Below are 19,131 nucleotides of genomic sequence, written 5' to 3' on the forward strand. Positions count from 1 at the left end.
ATAAATAATTGCGCAGTTAATAGAAAGTCAAACAACCAGTAGCGTAAAATACTCTAGCCAAGCGGAATCATAAAAAACGGGACATTTGAGCGTCCCCAAAAAAACTTTCGGGACAACGGGACAGTTTGGTAAAAAACGGGACTGTCCCGGGAAAAACGGGACGAATGGACACCCTACTTAAACATTATAAAGAATATTTCTTATCTTATTTGAAGGAAGCGACATGCACTGTGTTGTGTACAACTTCATACACTATATTAAGGAGAGGTGGGAGGCAAATGTCGTCATGGGAAAACTGGACGGAACGAGAAATGATTGGCGAACTAGTCAACACAACACACACAAGATTTATTTAAGTTGTATTTCTCCAAACATACAAAAACTCAGTAAGGATGAAGCAACAAGGAACAAAGCCTAGCTCATCATTGTCAACAATCACTGTGCACTAAGTACGAACAATGGTGTTGGGGCCGTGACTAGATGGCGTCAGCGTAGTGTCACGTGACGAATTTGCTCCGAGCGCAAGTGAGTCGAGCGGCTGTCGCTGGCAGTCTTAAGCCTAATTTACACGACGACACTAGGTTGTAGGCAACTGCGCTACCGGCCACTGCGCATGCGCGCCGCGTGTTTGCGCAACTCGTTGGTGAAACTAAACACTTTCGGCGTGTTCCAACTTTGGCGACACTAGTTGCATGAGTTTTGAGGATATGTGTGTTCGTAGAGTGTAGGCAAACTGAAATATGAAGTGGGGAACTGAGAATAATGTTTGCTTTTTGGATATCTATGCTCTGACAGGTGTTTGTGGGATTTCAGTGATGCTGATTACTAGAATAAGCAACATATCGCTGCCGCTGAGACCGTCATGTGCGATCATAACATAGATGGTTTGACAATATCTTAGCTGCAGGGCAAAATTTATTGAGTTAGCAGCACATATACAACTGAATTAAGAAAAATACAACCAAGTGTAATCCTAGCTATGGCAATGCTGCCGTCTACAAGACTAAAATCCTATCGTTTGAGTTGGCCAGCTCTTTGTTAAGGAATATTGTTGACAGGAGGGAAGGCTATACAAATTCAAGAAGCTGCATTCTTTATTCAATATTCATCTATTTAAAACGTCGCCGCAGTGCTCTCCATTCACATACGTTAGAATTTTGAAATATTGCCACTGTACAGATCTGTCATCTTAATGCGGCCTGCTTCGAATAATTATTGTTGCTAATGTTAATAATTGTTACTGTTAATGTTAATAATTATTGATGTGAATGAAATAGAGTCATCACCAACTAGAACCGTATCTTATAGCATGCCGAGTTTTCTCCATTGTAATGCACGCAATATGATATGTAATTTCAGTTCTGGCGACAGTACTTCATGCATTACAGTATCTTTACTCCTTATCGCATAATTAACTCTGCTTAGAAGAAACGTGAACAGTTTTGGTGATATTCCTCTGATAACTGATAGAACTTCTTGGGTCTTCCATTATAAATTATTTCAACAAGGATGCTGAGCAACCGAGCTGACGTCGGTTCTTTATCCAGTCTTTTTTTTTTTAACTTACATTTCAGATACGACTCAGGGACCGACAAAACGATGAAACTGAAGTGTATACTGGTGTCGCCGTGTCTACAGTCATATATGAAACCAGTAGCGCGCAACTAATTCCTGGCGCAGTGGTTAGCACTCTGGACTCGCATTCGGGAGGACGACGGTTCAATCCTGCGTCCGGCCATCCTGATTTAGGTTTTCCCTCAATCGCTACAGGTAAATGCCGGTATAGTTCCTTTGAAAGGGCACGGCCGACTTCCTTCCCGATCCTTCCCTAATCCGATGAGACCGATGACCTCGCTGTTTGGTTTCTTCCCACAACCAACCCAACCCCAACCCAACTCATTCCACACAACGAGTGGCGCAACCCAATGTCGTCGTGTAAGCTAGGCTTTATACGGTGGCAGAAGCCCTCGCAGTACACAGCCGCTGGCAGTGTAGCTCGGCGGACGTGCACCACGAGATACGTCAGGTCCCGCGTGACCGTTGTCGGCATCATAGGGAAACTTGCCTTTCCGTTACCAACATCGATGCGCCATTGGGTGGTGTCGATACGTGATACCACACACTGGATGCCATGTTGCAATACGAATCTACCGACCTTTTCGGGATAACGGGCCAGAATAAGGCAGATAAGCAATTTTTGGCTTCTCTTCCTTGGACTTGCAATCGAATGTAGTCATGAAACGAAATATGATGAGGCTAGTATCGTGATGCAAACGTCAAGTTTCTGGGTTTCTGGGATAGCATATTAAGGACTCTATCGGAACCAAGTTGTGAGTAAATCTAATAAACAGGCATGGAGGAGTCAATTTCAACAACGCGTGAAGTCCGGCACTCAGTTTCGAAAAATATCTGCGACCATGAGATCCATCAGGGTTAGTAAAAGCTGAGGGAATTAGCGAGTCACGGAGTAACAGTACGTGTTCTGCGAAACAAAAGAGCATGATGGGGCGCAGTGGACGCCGGGAATCGAACTCGACTATAAACAGCGGCATGAGAGCAAAAATTGCTCACAGTCTGGTAGGAGTCCAGGTAGCGAGTACTCGTAACAGCAAAACTCGCAGCACCTGAACAAGACGGCTGGGTCGGTCATCGAAGTATTGTCCATAAAACTGAAACAATAGCTCGGCTGAAGACGCGGAAGCACACTATTAATCAATCATTCCGATAAAACCTTAGCAACCGCACCACTATTGAATTTACACCCGTGAAATAGCGACGGTGTGTGTGTGGGGGGGGGGGGGGGGGCAGTGAAAGGGATACTCCGCTTTTCGTACAAGTCCAGCATGTCACACGCTACATGTCTACTTGCTTATGTCTGCATAGCACAGCACTTAAACACGAAAAGAACTTTTGTTAGACTGTGCTCGCTGCACACTACCGGTGTGACAGCATTTTTTCACAGTGCAATGTGTGCGAATCCATGTTTCGTCTTAATTAACCATTAGCAGCCTTCATTATGCTTAAGTGCTTTAATGCGACCTGTCTTTTTTAGAAACGTTCACAAACGTGATGACTCCCTTGTTCTGACACTATCTAAACCAAATCCCACAGACAAAAACTTTTCTTGCTTATTTATTCTTAGATTAGAAGCCGATTTCTGTGAAATGTACACCTGCCGTACAGCAAATACTACGCAGCACAGACTGAGCGCTTACGCGAACAAACAGTAATAAAAATTTATCGACCAGGAAATGTGAGGCAATTTTTTATAAATTAACTGATATTAACGCCTTAAACCAATTACAAAATAATTCCAGAAACTTATGATTCACACATCACGTAATCAGGTTTGCACTAATTTAAGAAAAATGAGCACAAAGTAACTAAACAAAATGTCATGAAACTTGGCTGAAGTACGGAACTCGAAACACACCATTAATAAATGTAAATCCACAGTCCAGTAGACAGAAATTTTGGATTTGAGGGTAAAATACATAATAAGAAGCAACAAGATATTTACGAGTGTACTTATAGGTTCCTGATAACAGTTCAACGTTTCCTCGCGTATGGCATCGTTCAGTACAAGGATAATCCAAGAAGTAACGCTCATTGCGCAGTCCCGCTCTGCAGATTGATGTCAAACTCCTGTTTTGTGACGAATGGTATCGTCGACAAATGTACTGTTTGTATACCATGAACATTAGTCAAAGACGAAAAAAGTAAATTATGGCAATCTGTTCCCAGCCGAGAAGAATTTAATTACATTCTTCTGTTCCCAGAAAGAAAATTGTTTATTACTTTGGCATCGAACTGTCACGCTGACAAAAGTGATATATTTCTTGCTAATACGCAAAGATGAGAATTAAATTTTTCTTAATGGATTAGGTTTACTCTTCCGCTAGTGAGATAAACAAGCACCGTTTTATCCAGTATGAAGAGGATTTGCTAAAAACTTTCTGGGAGTATTACATTCACAGCATTGAACTCAAAGTTTTCCATAAACCAACACTATGTAGTATCACAGACCTTTTCAAAAGCTCGTCCTTTTCATCCTAATAGCTTACAACAAATGTCACATATGCGTACACATGCAGGCCAGTCTACATCGGGCAACATAAGAATGCTAATGGGTAGTTACTTGTTCCTGTCATAGATGAACACCACGGTGTTAGGCCGATGATCATTTCGTCGTTATGTCCCAGAATACAGCCTAGCCGTTTCTGAAAATATTCCCTCCGAAGAATGCTGTGTACGGTGTTTTGTGATTCTCTCTTGAATCCATAAGCATCCCCCAGTTGAGAGACTCACGATTCGTACCACTTCTGACATGAAAGGAGTTTTTGAGGTGATTTACACTTATTGAAAACTGATACTGAAGGTTAAATTTATTTCATTCCATTCTGGCCAGTTGTTTCAGCAATAGTTTTGAATTATTTCAAATTGGAAAACAGTTTGGGTTGTAAAGTTATTAAACGCGTTTCACCGTTTTTGGGGCATCATTAGACCGTGAAAAGGAAACTAGATATAAAACCTATCCGCCATAGAGCCATTAAGAATGAGAGGTGTCCCTTAGGCACGCCAGCAGACAACGCCGCAGCAGCGCAACATGGGACTGCACTTACAAAAGAGTGCACGGCACAATAAATAGATCCATTAAGCGCTCATATAGAAATGACTAACACAAGAAACTAGAGTTTATCATTATGTGGCCCGATGTGGACTGACACGTATAATTATGGTTGTCATATCTGTGCGAGTGCTAAATGAACTTATCGTACCATGTACAGCTGCTACCTCATTTATATTTTGCAAGTGTGATACTATGCAATGATACTGTAGTAGTGTTTGCTGGTGTGGTTAAGGTTCACCTCTCATACTTTATAACTCTATGGTGGATAGGTCTTATATCCAATTTCTTGCACAATCTGATGTCGTCCCAACAGAGCGAAATGTGTTACTGAAATTAAATAACTTTACAACGCACACTGTTTTTCAATCTTCAATAATATTGAAAGTATTGTTCGTGTAGCAGTATAGTCAGTTGTTCTGTTATAGTATTTACATCATACACTGATGCTCATAAATTAAGGATAATTGCAGAATATTGTGTCACACAACGTGGCACTACACAAAACTGGCGCTAATAACATAGGCACATAGGGAACACACACGACAGATCTGTAAGACCACGGTATTGGTGATACGTTGAGAAAGCCGTCCCGAAACACATGTGCTACAAAACGCCACTGATTCCTGCGCATGTACCCCGACATCAATATGGGGTATGATCACCATGCACACGTACACAGGCCGCTCAACGGGTTGGCATACTCTGGATCAGGTGGTCGAGCAGCTGCTGGGGTATAGCCTCCCATTCTTGCACCAGTGCCTGTCGGAGCTCCTGGAAGTGTCGTAGGGGTTTGAAGACGTGCAGCGATACGTCGGCCGAGAGCATCCCAGACGTGCTTGATGGGGTTTAGGTCTGGAGAACAGACAGACCAATCCATTCACCTGATATCTTCTGTTTCACTCCACGATGGCAGCTCGGTGGGGCCGTGCGTTATGATCCATCAGGGGGAAGGTGGGACCCACTGAACCCCTGAAAAGACGGACATACTGGTGCAAAATGACGTTCCGATACAACTGACCTGTTACAGTTCCTCTGTCAAAGACATGTAGGGGTGTACGTGAACCAGTCATAATCCCACCCCACACCATCAAACCACGACCTCCATACAGGTCCCTTTCAAGGACATTAAGGGGTTGGTATCTGGTTCCTGGTTCACGCCATATGAAAACCCGACGAGAATCACTGTTCAGACTATACCTGGACTCGTCCGTCAGCATAACTGGGGACCACTGTTCCAATGACCAAGTACTGTGTTCTTGATACCAGGCTTTACGGGTTTTCCTGTGACCAGGGGTCAGTGGAATGCACCTTGCAGGTCTCTGGGCGAATAAACCAAGTCTGTTCAGTCGTCTGTAGACTGTGTGTCTGTAGACAACTGTTCCAGTGGCTGCGATAAGGTCCCGAGCAAGGCGACCTGCAGTACTCCATGGCCGTCTGTGGGTACTGATGGTTAGATAACGGCCTTCTTGTGGTGTTGTACACTGTGGACGTCCCGTACTGTAGCGCCTGGACACGTTTCCTGTGTGCTGGAAACGTTGCCATAATCTTGAGATCACACTTTGTGGCACATGGAGGGCCCGTGCTACGACCTGCTGTGTTTGACCAGCCTCCAATCGCCCTAGTATTCTACCCCTCATAACTTCATCAATATGTATTCTTTGAGCCATTTCCAACATACAGTCACAATTAGTACATCTGAATATATAGGGCTATTTTTTTATTACGAGTGGAATATGAACCTGTGGATAATATCCATTCAATTATGTAATTATTTCTTAAAACGATGATAATTATGTAAAACAGAGACAATATTTGTCGCACATTCTTTATTAACCAATGTCATTCTTTTCTTTCGTTTTGTACCCTTTTGTCGTCTTCTGATGTACATCGTCGACGCAAGACGCGAATCGATTTGAGGTCTGTTAAATGAAAAACATTTAATGTAAAATTATTGTACTTTTATGTTCATTTGCTGGTAAAACAAATAGAGCCAAATGCATTAAAACTATTTATGATTAATTATTGAAAATTCACTTCCTCTTTTAGTTATAATTTTGTATTAATTGTTTTATCATAGCTGCAAGAAGCGCAGCCATTGTTAGTTGCGATTATATAGCAACTTCGTCTGTACTTCTAGTTGAAAATAGCATGGGTTTGTGTTAAACTAATTTTCAAAACAATTTAACAATTTTTTTATTGGTGGCATCAATTTAAATGATTTAAATGATTTATTGGAAAAAGGAAAATCTTAATTAAAAAAGAAATCCTCTATCTTTTGTTGGCCGCCATCTTAACTTTTATCAGAGCGGCAAATTTAAATTACTTGAAACAGCAGATGTGCACTGGTGGTACTGAACTCTATTTATAAAAGAATATATTAATCGAATTAGAGTGCATTTTCTAAGAACAGTGCTGATGGTATTTATTGTTGAACAAGATTTCATTGCTGATGTATGAGGCCAAAATTAAACTACGGACGAATCACGGAGAAACATATTTTTTGGTAGCATACGTCAGTGTTGTGTGCGGGTGGTTCCTTTTCATGATCAATTTGCTAAGAATAATTAAATCCATCGAAGACAAAAAAAATTATAAAAGCTCTGATGTACGATCTGTAATTTTAGTGATATGAACACAGCTTACAGTCAACATTATTACACCATGTCAGGTGGAATTCTTGTGCAATTTGAACAAAATAATTATCCGGGAGAAGTTTTAGTTTGAATAATCCATTATACATGTGTATAATATTGTCGGTATCATTTACAAAATCAAATCAATGCAATTGTTAAAAAAAAAAAAAAAACAGAGTAAATTCAAACCGCAGAATACCATAGAGTATCGTATCATCCATATTCATTGCACTTGTCGATGTTGATGATACACAAAAATCGCCACAATTGCACCAACACCCATCTGCGTATGTGGACTGCTGCCGGCGCCACCGTGCAACGACCGCAGGTCAAATGCACCGCATGGTCATACCCCGAGGTGATTCAAACCCGCAAACTGCCCATCAGAGCGCTGTTTCACCATGTATCAGCATTATCCTTAATTTATGAGCGTGAGTGTAAATAGTGGACTTTGCAACCGATTTGTTCGTCGGAATTTTCAGTCACAAAATGTACTTGTCAGGCAATGAATACGACTGTATATGTAGATCCTAGCGGACCACTAATTACTGCGTTGCAACTGAGTACGGAGGAGACAAGAAACGGTATTGTTATTGTTCTGTACAGCATCGTACACAACAGTAAGGAGAGGTGGGCTACGGAGTGGTGCGGCTACTGTCGTCATAGAAAAGCTGGACAGGAGCAGAAATGATTAGTGAACAAGTAACACAGCAGACAGAAGATACACTTATCTTGTGTTTCTCAAAACGGACAAAGACTCATTACAAATGATGCAACAAGAAATAGAGTCCAACTGCCACAAAAGTAACAAAGATGGTTCAAAGCAGCAAGCAGGCGGCTCTCAATTGCATCCCAAAACGAACTGGCTCCAAGCGCGAATGGGCTGAGTGGCTGCTGCCAGCCACCTATTATTGCCGCGGCAGATTTCGTCCATAGTACTGACTGCTGGAGGTGTGGCTCAGTGGGCCTGCTCCATCTGGTCCTCTGTGTCCGACACAACCATTTTCTGCATTGGACAGAAACTTGCAGTTGCACTGCCGGCTGTGATACACTAGTATCAATATGTGATACCACAGTTGTTATTGTGGTATTTAGTGTGAAGACTACTTTCATGCAGTTCTTCACACCAATCTGTCCGACACAAGTCTCTTGTTCGTGGCTTATCGACGGCAACGTACATCCATCTGAAGCTATTTATTGTAGTCAAACCTTGGTCTTCCACTACTCATTTTATCCCTTCCCCCTCCACAATTCCCTTCATCAAAAAACTGACTCAGCCAGTGTCATATAAAGCGATCCTTCTTCAGTCTAGCTTAGTTATTCATTTTTTTCTCTCCTATGCGATTCAGAACCTCTCTATTCGTCACACGTGTACCCTTCTAATCCTCAGCATTCTTCTGTAGCACCACATTGCAAAAGCTTCTATTCTCTTTACTTCTTTTCTTTCTTGTAATGTTTGTCGTCCATTTTTCTTTTCCATTTCAGGCTTCACACGAAACAAATACTTTCAGGAAAGACTTATACATGTAGAGGTTATTTATAACTTAGCTATGCAAAAGTAACCTTTTATTGTGAAAGTGGTATACGACTTACAGAAATGTTTGACATAGCACTGAATGCAGTATATCTTCAGGTTTTAGTTACAAATGTTCAAAGTGGCTACCTCTTGTGACACAACAAACATCCGAACTGCTGCTGTTATCCGTTGTCGTAACCTGTCATCGTTTCCCTGAAGCAGAGAAACAAACATTCTGTCCTCAATCTAACCCAATACACAGTCCATTGGGGTTAACTCAGGTGACTGTGGTTGTTGCAACCGCGACCGGAACAGTCGCGGGGTGGCCGAGAAAGCGCAGCGGGTCCAAACGAAGAGCGGCCCGCGAACAAACAAACGAACGAAAAGAATGGACACGAAACAACGACGGACGATCGAAGAGAGACCTCACGACGACAACACACAAGAAGCAACGGGGTGACAGAGACAACCAAACGAATCCAGGACGTCCACTAGTAATGAAAACAAAGAACGGTAAGCACGCTGTTTGTTGTCGAGGCGATATATCTAGACGGACGCAACGATTAGACTCACTGGCTAACGCTTAAATAGCCGGCCGGCCGAGCGGTTCTAGGCGCTTCAGTATGGAACCGCGCGACCGCTACTGTTGCAGGTTCGAATCCCGCCTCGGGCATGGATGTATGTGATGTCCTTAGGTTAGTTTGGTTCAAGTAGTTCAAGTTCTAGGGGACTGATGACCTCAGATGTTAAGTTTCATAGTGCTCAGAGCCATTTGAACAATTTTTTGACGCTTAAATACACGATCGGGAGCGCCGCTATTGGCCGCTGGGACCACGTGTTCCGCTGTGGCGCCCTAACACTAAATGTGGGCCAATAGGCGCGCGCCGCCACGGCTTACGGCGCGATGGTGCAGAGACCTCTAGGAGTCTTCGACGTCCATGACGTCTGGCGCGGATTCAAATTCCGTGGCGCGCGGTACCAGAGTGGTGACCAGGATATTGTTCCACCACGTCCAGTCCGTCGGCACATTCCTACGGAGAGACGCGACTACCTCACGATGATAATGTAGTGGTGCGCCATCTTGCTGGAAGGACCATAAAAATTGTCACAGCTTACAGCGTAAAAACCATTTACCTTAGGAGAGTCCATTACATGTTTGACTGCGTGATGTGCTTTCTGTTCACCCCATATCTGAACATTATGCCGAAGCATTTTGCCGCAGGTCTGGAAGGTGCCTTCGTCACTGAACACAATTTTATTACGAAAATTATCTTCAGTCTGCATTTTATTAAGCATATCTGTACAAAACTCAGCTCGTTTTTCTTTGTCACTTTCTCTTAAAGCCTGCAGCAATTCCAGCTTTTAGGATCTGAATGTTAGGCGATTCCGCAATACCTTCCATACTACAGCACTAGGAATATTCATAGATCTACTCGGACTACCAAAGTATGGCTGCCGAGCTAATTCAATTGCTGTGTCAGAGACGGCTGGCCGAACTTAACCCGGCGTCCTACGTGATACACAGCCATTTTCGGTGAAACGATTGTACCAATTAATAAGAGTTTGACTTTCAGGTGGTGGCTTGCGATATTTAGTCCAGAATTGTCTCCGAACCGTAGTAGTGGATTTGGCTTCATGAAAACATGAACAGCCGGCCGCGGTGGTCTAGCGGTTCTGGCGCTGCAGTCCGGAACCGCGGGACTGCTACGGTCGCAGGTTCGAATCCTGCCTCGGGTATGGGTGTGTGTGATGTCCTTAGGTTAGTTCGGTTTAAGTAGTTCTAAGTTCTAGGGGACTTCTAAGATGTTGAGTCCCATAGTGCTCAGAGCCATTTTGCACCAAAACATAAACAACACTTTGCACGCTCTGCACCGTTTTACGATACGATGATGACGACTTTTGCAATAACTCGTTCCCGCATGAAAGCTAGCGAGAACGTCAGGAACTAACAGTGTTAAGCGGGAATAAAACTTGTACATATACTGCATTCAATGCTGTATCAAGCATTTCTGTAAGTTATTTATCCTTTTCACAATTAAAGGTTACTTTGTATAATTAATTTATAATCACCCTGTACATGTAACGCTTACACTGGAGTTATTAGTCTCCACGTTTATATTCTTACTTCGAACATCGCTAATTATTTTTCTCCCCAAAAGCAAAACACATGTAACACTTTAAGCGGCTCATTTCCTAGTATAATTCTATCACTGGAGCCTGATTTTATTCTCAAATGTTATAAATGTAGGTATGTCCTTGTTCAAACACCTTTAACGTAAGTGCTGCGGTCAATATTCCTTCGTATATCTCTACATTTCTACGGATCCCAAGTTGCTTTTCCCTGTAGCCGGTTTCCAGCATTTGTTTTTTTAGGGTTGATTTTTTTTCAAAGTTCTTAATTCTGAGGGAATGCCGTCGTACCACCTCCTCCAGGAAAGACAACGACGTCGCGGGGCTCCGCTCCACGCCCTCAGTGATGCGGAAGGCCACTGGCATGAGACCCAACAAACCATCGGCCATGCCCTTCACAATCATTCCACCGGGTTGTATGCAGCTGTACCGCATTCCGCGGAACTGATCACAGAGGTCGCACAGCTTACTACGAACACTCTCCCAGTGAAGGTACCACATGAACTCCAAGAAGACGAGACCACAGATGAAGTACTCGATGCTATCGAGGCAGGGTCTGATAACAGATTCCCAGGCTCGATGGTAACCCCATCGAATTTTACAAAGTAAATTGTTGGCTTCAGCATGGACGACCGTCGCACGAGAGCTGATGTCCCCAATGATAGTGGTCCCTAACAACTTTCTCGAGGACATCAGAAACCGCATGAGCTATCGAGCGTCCATGATTATCGACCAATCACGTCGATGAACAGCGATATGAAAATATTTATACGGCTGCCGGCATTGTGACTCAAGAAGGTCGCACTTATATCATCCCCAACGACCAGACTTCCCTAGGAGGCGAGAACAATATCCATACAGCCCTTTGCCATTTCCGAGACATGATAGTATTTGCTCGCCACCAACGTCTCCCTTGTGTCTTGGCATCTCTGGACTTTAACCAGGCCGTCGACCGTGTAGACCACTCCTATTTGCGGACAGTTCTTCAACATATTGACTTCCCCAGCAGTATTATCATGGTAATTTTGCGCCTTTTGAGCGGTGCGACCTCCAGAATTAAGTTAAACGGCCGCTTCACACCGCCCTGGTCATAGCACGATCTGTTGGGCAAGGAGCTCCCTTTCCACGATTTTACATCTACATCTACATTTATACTCCGCAAGCCACCCAACGGTGTGTGGCGGAGGGCACTTTACGTGCCACTGTCATTACCTCCCTTTCCTGTTCCAGTCGCGTATAGTTCGCGGGAAGAACGACTGTCTGAAAGCCTCCGTGCGCGCTCTAATCTCTCTAATTTTACATTCGTTATCTGCTCGGGAGGTATAAGTAGGGGGAAGCAATATATTCGATACCTCATCCAGAAACGCACCCTCTCGAAACCTGGCGAGCAAGCTACACCTCGATGCAGAGCGCCTCTCTTGAAGAGTCTGCCACCTGAGTTTGTTAAACATCTCCGTAACGCTATCACGGTTACCAAATAACCCTGTAACGAAACGCGCCGCTCTTCTTTGTATCTTCTCTATCTCCTCCGTCAACCCGGCCTGGTACGAATCCCACACTGATGAGCAATACTCAAGTATAGGTCGAACGAGTGTTTTGTAAGCCACCTCCTTTGTTGATGGACTACATTTTCTAAGGACTCTCCCAATGAATCTCAACCTGGTACCCGCCTTACCAACAATTAGTTTTATATGATCATTCCACTTCAAATCGTTCCGCACGCATACTCCCAGATATTTTACAGAAGAAACTGCTACCAGTGTTTGTTCCGCTATCATATAATCATACAATAAAGGATCCTTCTTTCTATGTATTCGCAATACATTACATTTGTCTATGTTAAGGGTCAGTTGCCACTCCCTGCACCAAGTGCCTATCCGCTGCAGATCTTCCTGAATTTCGCTACAATTTTCTAATGCTGCAACTTCTCTGTATACTACAGCATCATCCGCGAAAAGCCGCATGGAACTTCCGACACTATATACTAGGTCATTTATAAATATTGTGAAAAGCAATGGTCCCATAACACTCCCCTGTGGCACGCCAGAGGTTACTTTAACGTCTGTAGACGTCTCTCCATTGATAACAACATGCTGTGTTCTGTTTGCTAAAAACTCTTCAATCCAGTCACACAGCTGGTCTGATATTCCGTAGGCTCTTACTTTGTTTATCAGGCGACAGTGCGGAACTGTATCGAACGCCTTCCGGAAGTCAAGAAAAATAGCATCTACCTGGGAGCCTGTATCTAGTATTTTCTGGGTCTCATGAACAAATAAAGCGAGTTGGGTCTCACACGATCGCTGTTTCCGGAATCCATGTTGATTCCTACATAGTAGATTCTGGGTTTCCAAAAACGACATGATACTCGAGCAAAAAACATGTTCCAAAATTCTACAACAGATCGACGTCAGAGATATAGGTCTATAGTTTTGCGCATCTGCTCGACGACCCTCCTTGAAGACTGGGACTACCTGTGCTCTTTTCCAATCATTTGGAACCTTCCGTTCCTCTAGAGACTTGCGGTACACGGCTGTTAGAAGGGGGGCAAGTTCTTTCGCGTACTCTTTCGCTTTGGAACCCCTGCTAGAGGGACTGCGCCAACGTTTAGAAGGTATGACGTTGCATGGGCACCGTTTCTGTTACATGAACTATGCTGACAAAATCGTTCTTTATTCGCGCACTGAGGATGAAGTTCGAGCATCCCTGACATGGGTGGCGACTTACGGCAAAGCATCGGACAGCTCCCTTAACGTGCCCAAATCCAAGGTCTTGCTTAATGACGAGGGCCTGCCGGAGAGCAGCGTCGCCCCCCTTAGCGCTTCCGCCATGGTTCGATGTCTTGGCATGGAATTCACAGCCGATCTCCGTTGATCAGCGGCTATTAACTGTAGGCGTCTGCTACAGACCATCAGAACTAGCCCTGCAAATCACCAGCTACGAGCCCTCGACATCATCCTACGCGCCCAATATGTGAACATCTATCATGCCTGCCGTATATCACATATGGCTCAAGAACTACCGGTCCCAATTCTCATGGCCCGACGTCTGTCGATGGCATTGAGCTTATTCGTCAGCGCAGGGAAGTTACTCAAAGTGCAGTATGACTCCCTTGCACTCCCTCCGGACCGTGGTGGGCTGGAACCAATACATATGCCGACCAGAGTCACAGTGCTGTACATCAGCTCCCAATTCAAACTCTGGCATCGTTGCCCACGGAGCCTCACTGGACTCCTGTTCCAAGACTTTGCGCCGGTCTCTTTGTCTGCCCCAATTTTGCTCTCGACCATCCCATCCGGCGGCTTTTTCCAAGACTTCAGTTATATCTACCGGTCTTTACCACTTACATGGCTGTTTCAGACGAAACAGTTTACCGAGTGTGACAACAGTGTCCCCCGCCCAACCCCATCGAAACTAAGTTTCCCCAGTATATGTGGCGTCACATATGAGAAACTGTCCATGTCCGCTTTCTAGAATCCGACGTAACAGCGTGGTATGCCATAGTGAATGGCAGACAAGTTAACCGATATCGACTCCATTGCATCCATCTAGCTGACCCGTCTCTCTGCACCCGCTGAAGAGTGGAAGGCACAGACGACCACCGCTTCCACTGTAGGCCAACGTCCGATGTCTGGATACTTGCGCGGCGTATTTTGCCGTTTCTTACGCGCCAAACAGCTGCTCAGATCGACATCCACACACTTTTATTCCCGGAAGGGCATTTTACCAAGAAATATTTCAGTTGATCGATGGAAGAAGGAAGTCCAAAAATGATCAGGTAAATACAGGAATATGGAAACAAATAGTAAGTGCAGGGAAGCTAAGACGAAATGGCTGCATAAAAAATATGAAGAAATTGAAAAAAATAATTGTCAGAAGGACTGACTCAGCACATACGAAAGTCAGAACAGCCTTAAGTGAAATTAATATTCTCAGTCTGTAGAGGAAGAGGTAGTTAGATTTTTCATTTCTTTTCAGTATTGCAGAAGCAGATATAGAGAAATATATATTCATTCTTGTCAGGTGTAATTTCATGTTATACTGTATTTAAGTGTGAAACCTGTTAGGTATTTTGTGTGGATTTTGATTTGTTATGGTAGAAACTAGAGCCCAAATAAAGATGGATCAGCAAAAATTTCCAGACGTTCATGAAATAAGTGATAATTCTGCTGTAGAGGAAACAGCAGCTTCGTCTCAGCGAGAGACAAACCCCATGGCTCAGATTTTAGAGCAACTAAAACTTTCGTCTGTAGTGGTACAGGCTGTATCCCAGAAGCGGGAGGATATGTCACAAAAGCAAACTGACGTGTCAACTGTAGTGCAAACCATGTTATAAAAGCAAACAGACATGGCACAAAAGTAGTGTGACTTACGTCAGAAGTAGCCAGATATGTCAGTGGTTATTCAATCGTTAGTGACGCAGCAACGACAGATCTCAAATGAAATAACAGAGTTGCGCGAGGCCCGAAAGCAATTTCCTTTGGAGTAAAAACAGGTGACACAGGAAATGCATCCTATGAAGTAGAAACAGGAGGAAGTGGAAAATTCCGTAGCAGAGTTGACAGAAACAGTAACAAATATAGCTTCTGACTGATAAAGTCATACGCGAAAATTTCAACGAACAACAACAGGAATTTTCCAGGAAGCTAAACGAATGGGCATCTGCGAAAGAGAATCAAGTGACGCTATGCGTGGATGCCAGTATCCAAGAAGCGGTAAGCTAATTGCTGATCGAAAGTTTATCCATTGCTGAGAGTATTAAAGAAGACTTAAAGGACGTAAAAGGTCAATTAGGAACGAACTTTAAGCAATGGAAAGACGAAATAGTTCATTCTGTGGAAAACATTTCCAAATATCTCGAACAAATGCAAGGGGCAGTAAAGAAGTGCCGGAATGAACTACGTGAGGTTGAACGTGAGCAAAATTCCACACCAGAATCTTGTTGCGGGAATGGACATGTTTCGCATCCTATGAAACTGAGTTACAACGGAATGCAAGCAGCGCCGCCCATCAACAATGTTTACGCTGCGATGTAGATGGAAGAGAAATAGCTTACAACACAGACAATTTCAGCCGTTCTCACCAGATAGGAAGTCAACAAACCCTGTAGTGTTTATACCTGGATTTCGAGGTATATTACCTAGGGCATGAATGGAAGGCATTGTTGATCGCAAGTCCATGGCCACATTAGTCAGCTAATGTCAAAAATTTAATCTTATGACAACTAGCGAGTGATTGTGAAGGGTGCAAAACTAATAAGTAGCAGATAATGTTGTCAACCGCCAGTACATTCCGTCCCGTTATATGCTAGGGAAGGGTAGTCATGGTGTGAACGTTTTGGTCGAGAATTTTATACAGAAAATCACCGCCCAATACGGGACTTTTGTAGAATTTCATCATGCAAACACCGATGAATATATTTTTTTTTTTTTTTTTTTTTTTTTTTTTTTTAAAGGACTTGGTAGTCCGAGGTGATAGGTTACAATACAGCATCACCGGTCTGTTGCGGTCTAACTGTGTTGGTGGGCCAGTAAATTTCCACTGTGCAGTGACTTTGTCACTGCAATTCACTTTGGAGGTGTGGCGGTGGGACTTGTAGTCCCGTACCACCCTCTTACGGTGATAGTACTACATGAGTCAGGCAGAATCTATTGCCCAACATGTGCAGGTGACCGATGAATAAAGTGCTACGGACTATTAATACGACGATAAATGTAAAATACCTGCGCGACAGATAAATACTCTGTGGAATTCAAGCATCTCCGTGCGAACTCGATAGCCGGCCGGAGTGACCGAGCGGTTCTAAGCGCTACAGTCTGGAACCGCGAGACCGCTACGGTGTGTGTGATGTCCTTAGGTTAGATAGGTTTAAGTAGTTCTAAGTTCTAGGGGACTGATGACCTCAGCAGTTAAGTCCCATAGTGCTCAGAGCCATTTGAACCATTTTTGCCAACTCGATAACACAGATATACAGACTGTATTAAGCTACGGCAAAGAGATAATTTTTCCATGTTGGACATTGGAAGGGAGATGTTCTATGTCGGATTCAGAGGAGATTGTTGGAAGCCGCCATTAAGGCAGTAATCTATATTTTATGGTATTGAAGAAGATATCAGTGTCAGGTGTGTAGAGTTCATAACCCTTAACCATTTCAAAAGAAATATTCAGTGATTATAAAGACGCAAGTCGTTCGGAAGTGTTGTGTGGTTTGATGGTGCGAACCTGCAGTTTTACACGGTTTTGGGGTTCGTCGAGAATATTACTCCGAAGACCTAAATAATTTCACGAAATACAATTGGACGCCACATTCCATACACATGACATGACACAGCATAGCACTTGGCTTTGCCGATCGATTTCCGTAGAGCGATAAATTATCTTTAGCGATTTCAGGTGGAGAAGTTCCAACAAGGAGACTCGACGAGGTCTGCTGCTGCGAAACGCATATGGTATTACCGTATTCTTTAACTTACGGAGAACAGTAAGCAATATAGACTTCATAACCGCTGCAAACATAATTAAAAAGACTCAAATAAAAAGAGCAAACAGTAAAAAGGAATCGCGAATCCAAACCATAAATAAAAATCAGTTAACAATAATACGAAATCACATTAATAAAACGCTCATTAAATAATAGAGAGAATAAAAATAAGAACTTTTAAGAAGCAAGATTAAAGAAATATCAAAACACGATCATAGGATTTGTCGACTGGAAAAGCGTTCTACAATGTAAAAGAAGAACTCATAAATGAAATCACGGCTGAGCATTTAGTGCAAATTAAATCCAAAGCAATTCCTAGACATTTTCTCCCATTGGCACTCTCACAAATTTTCACACTCTGTGACTCATCACTCTGTCTACACTGTACAAATTTAGAAATTACATCTGATAACATTCTCAAATTTATAATGATAATACTGCACCCCTTGTCACTTATAGTAAATTCGTTGTAACTCTCTTGAAATGGTGAGAGTTTCTTTGATGATGCACTTGTTGAAGAATTACAATTAGAAACATCATTGCCAGTTGACATAACCTCTTGTACAGAGAGCTTTCTAAACTTGTTTCCTCTAAACTGTCGTTTCTTGAAAATGCCTTTACGTTTCGTCATCTTCAATAAACACAACAAAACACTCGTAAACAAGCACTGCAAACGTAAGTGTAACAACTACTCGCAATCACACTTCATCAAAACTAACCGCGTGTTTGAAAGCGTGTTGTTTACAAACAGCAGAAACAAAGAATACCGACCGTTGTATTCCAAGGATAGCCAACACACTCGGGAGTAAAAAAAAAATCCCTAACGTGCAGTGTATGGGATGTAAAGATCTAAAATATATGCAGAAAAGTGGGTGACGGAAAAGTAGGCGTGGCACATAAACACACGTGGTAGGAAAATGCTCTTTAAAGGCTCAAAAAAATTTTTTTTCAGCAAAATCCTTTTCATAGTACTTAAATAAAACCTTAATCTATCGAAATATGATGAAAATAGAAAATCGATTTTTTTCGCGCTGAACCACGGCGTGGTCCCCTTAATGTCTAGTTCTGAAGCGAGTTGACTCACTGTGCATCGTCAAGAAAAGTAAAGGTAACCGATTTCGCACTTGTGTAACGAATCATAACCGTATTTTCAACATGCTATTTAGGTAAATCACGCGAAACGTAGTCCATGAGGACCGACAAAGATTTTAATTCTACGTCTGCTAGTTATGAGTCTCATACCTTATACCAACTTTCTGGATGCCATACAGAGACGAGTAGGTAGCCTTTGTCGTGCGATTTCTGAGTACGTATTTAATTATATGCAATATCGAAATTAACGTTAATCTTACCTTTACTGAGATCGAAGAAACCGCAGGACACAGCGAACTGCCGGCAACTGCGTGTGCATTGACAGTCCAGCGCCGCTGTTAGTCGTCCGAAGGTCAAGGAATATCTGAGCCAGTTGCGTGACTGCTTTCGTTGTTGCATCATGAGCCCGTGGTTTTTTCAACATCGCCTGCCCAAAAATTAAAACCCGTTGGTAACCGGTAAGACAAGAGGCGTGTTTGTAAAGCTCATGGGCGTCGCCAGAGGGCAGGATAGGGTGCAGGGAGGGTGTTTGGGGTGGATGAGGTTGGCGGGGGGGGGGGGGGGGTGGAGGCAGGATGAGAAAGAGAGAGAGGGAAGTAAATAATGCTGCTAGAATGATTAAACTAAAAAATGTTTAATGACAAGAAGAATT

At 43.2% G+C, this 19,131-nt stretch overlaps 1 protein-coding gene across 3 annotated transcripts in view; it reads right to left on the reverse strand.

Moving 5' to 3' along the window:
* The window catches only part of LOC126171518 (estradiol 17-beta-dehydrogenase 2-like), a 182,423-nt gene extending 163,527 nt beyond the window's left edge, over nucleotides 1-18,896 (reverse strand). For all 3 annotated transcript variants that reach the window (XM_049920807.1, XM_049920808.1, XM_049920806.1), the window contains exon 1: nucleotides 18,740-18,896. In XM_049920807.1, the coding sequence (XP_049776764.1) occupies nucleotides 18,740-18,881 (142 nt within the window). In that variant the 5' untranslated portion in view covers nucleotides 18,882-18,896. The remainder of the gene's footprint in view (nucleotides 1-18,739) is intronic.
* Between the last annotated feature and the right edge of the window lie 235 nt (nucleotides 18,897-19,131).

This window comes from Schistocerca cancellata, chromosome 1 (genome assembly GCF_023864275.1).
Source record: "Schistocerca cancellata isolate TAMUIC-IGC-003103 chromosome 1, iqSchCanc2.1, whole genome shotgun sequence".
Lineage (NCBI taxonomy): Eukaryota > Metazoa > Arthropoda > Insecta > Orthoptera > Acrididae > Schistocerca > Schistocerca cancellata.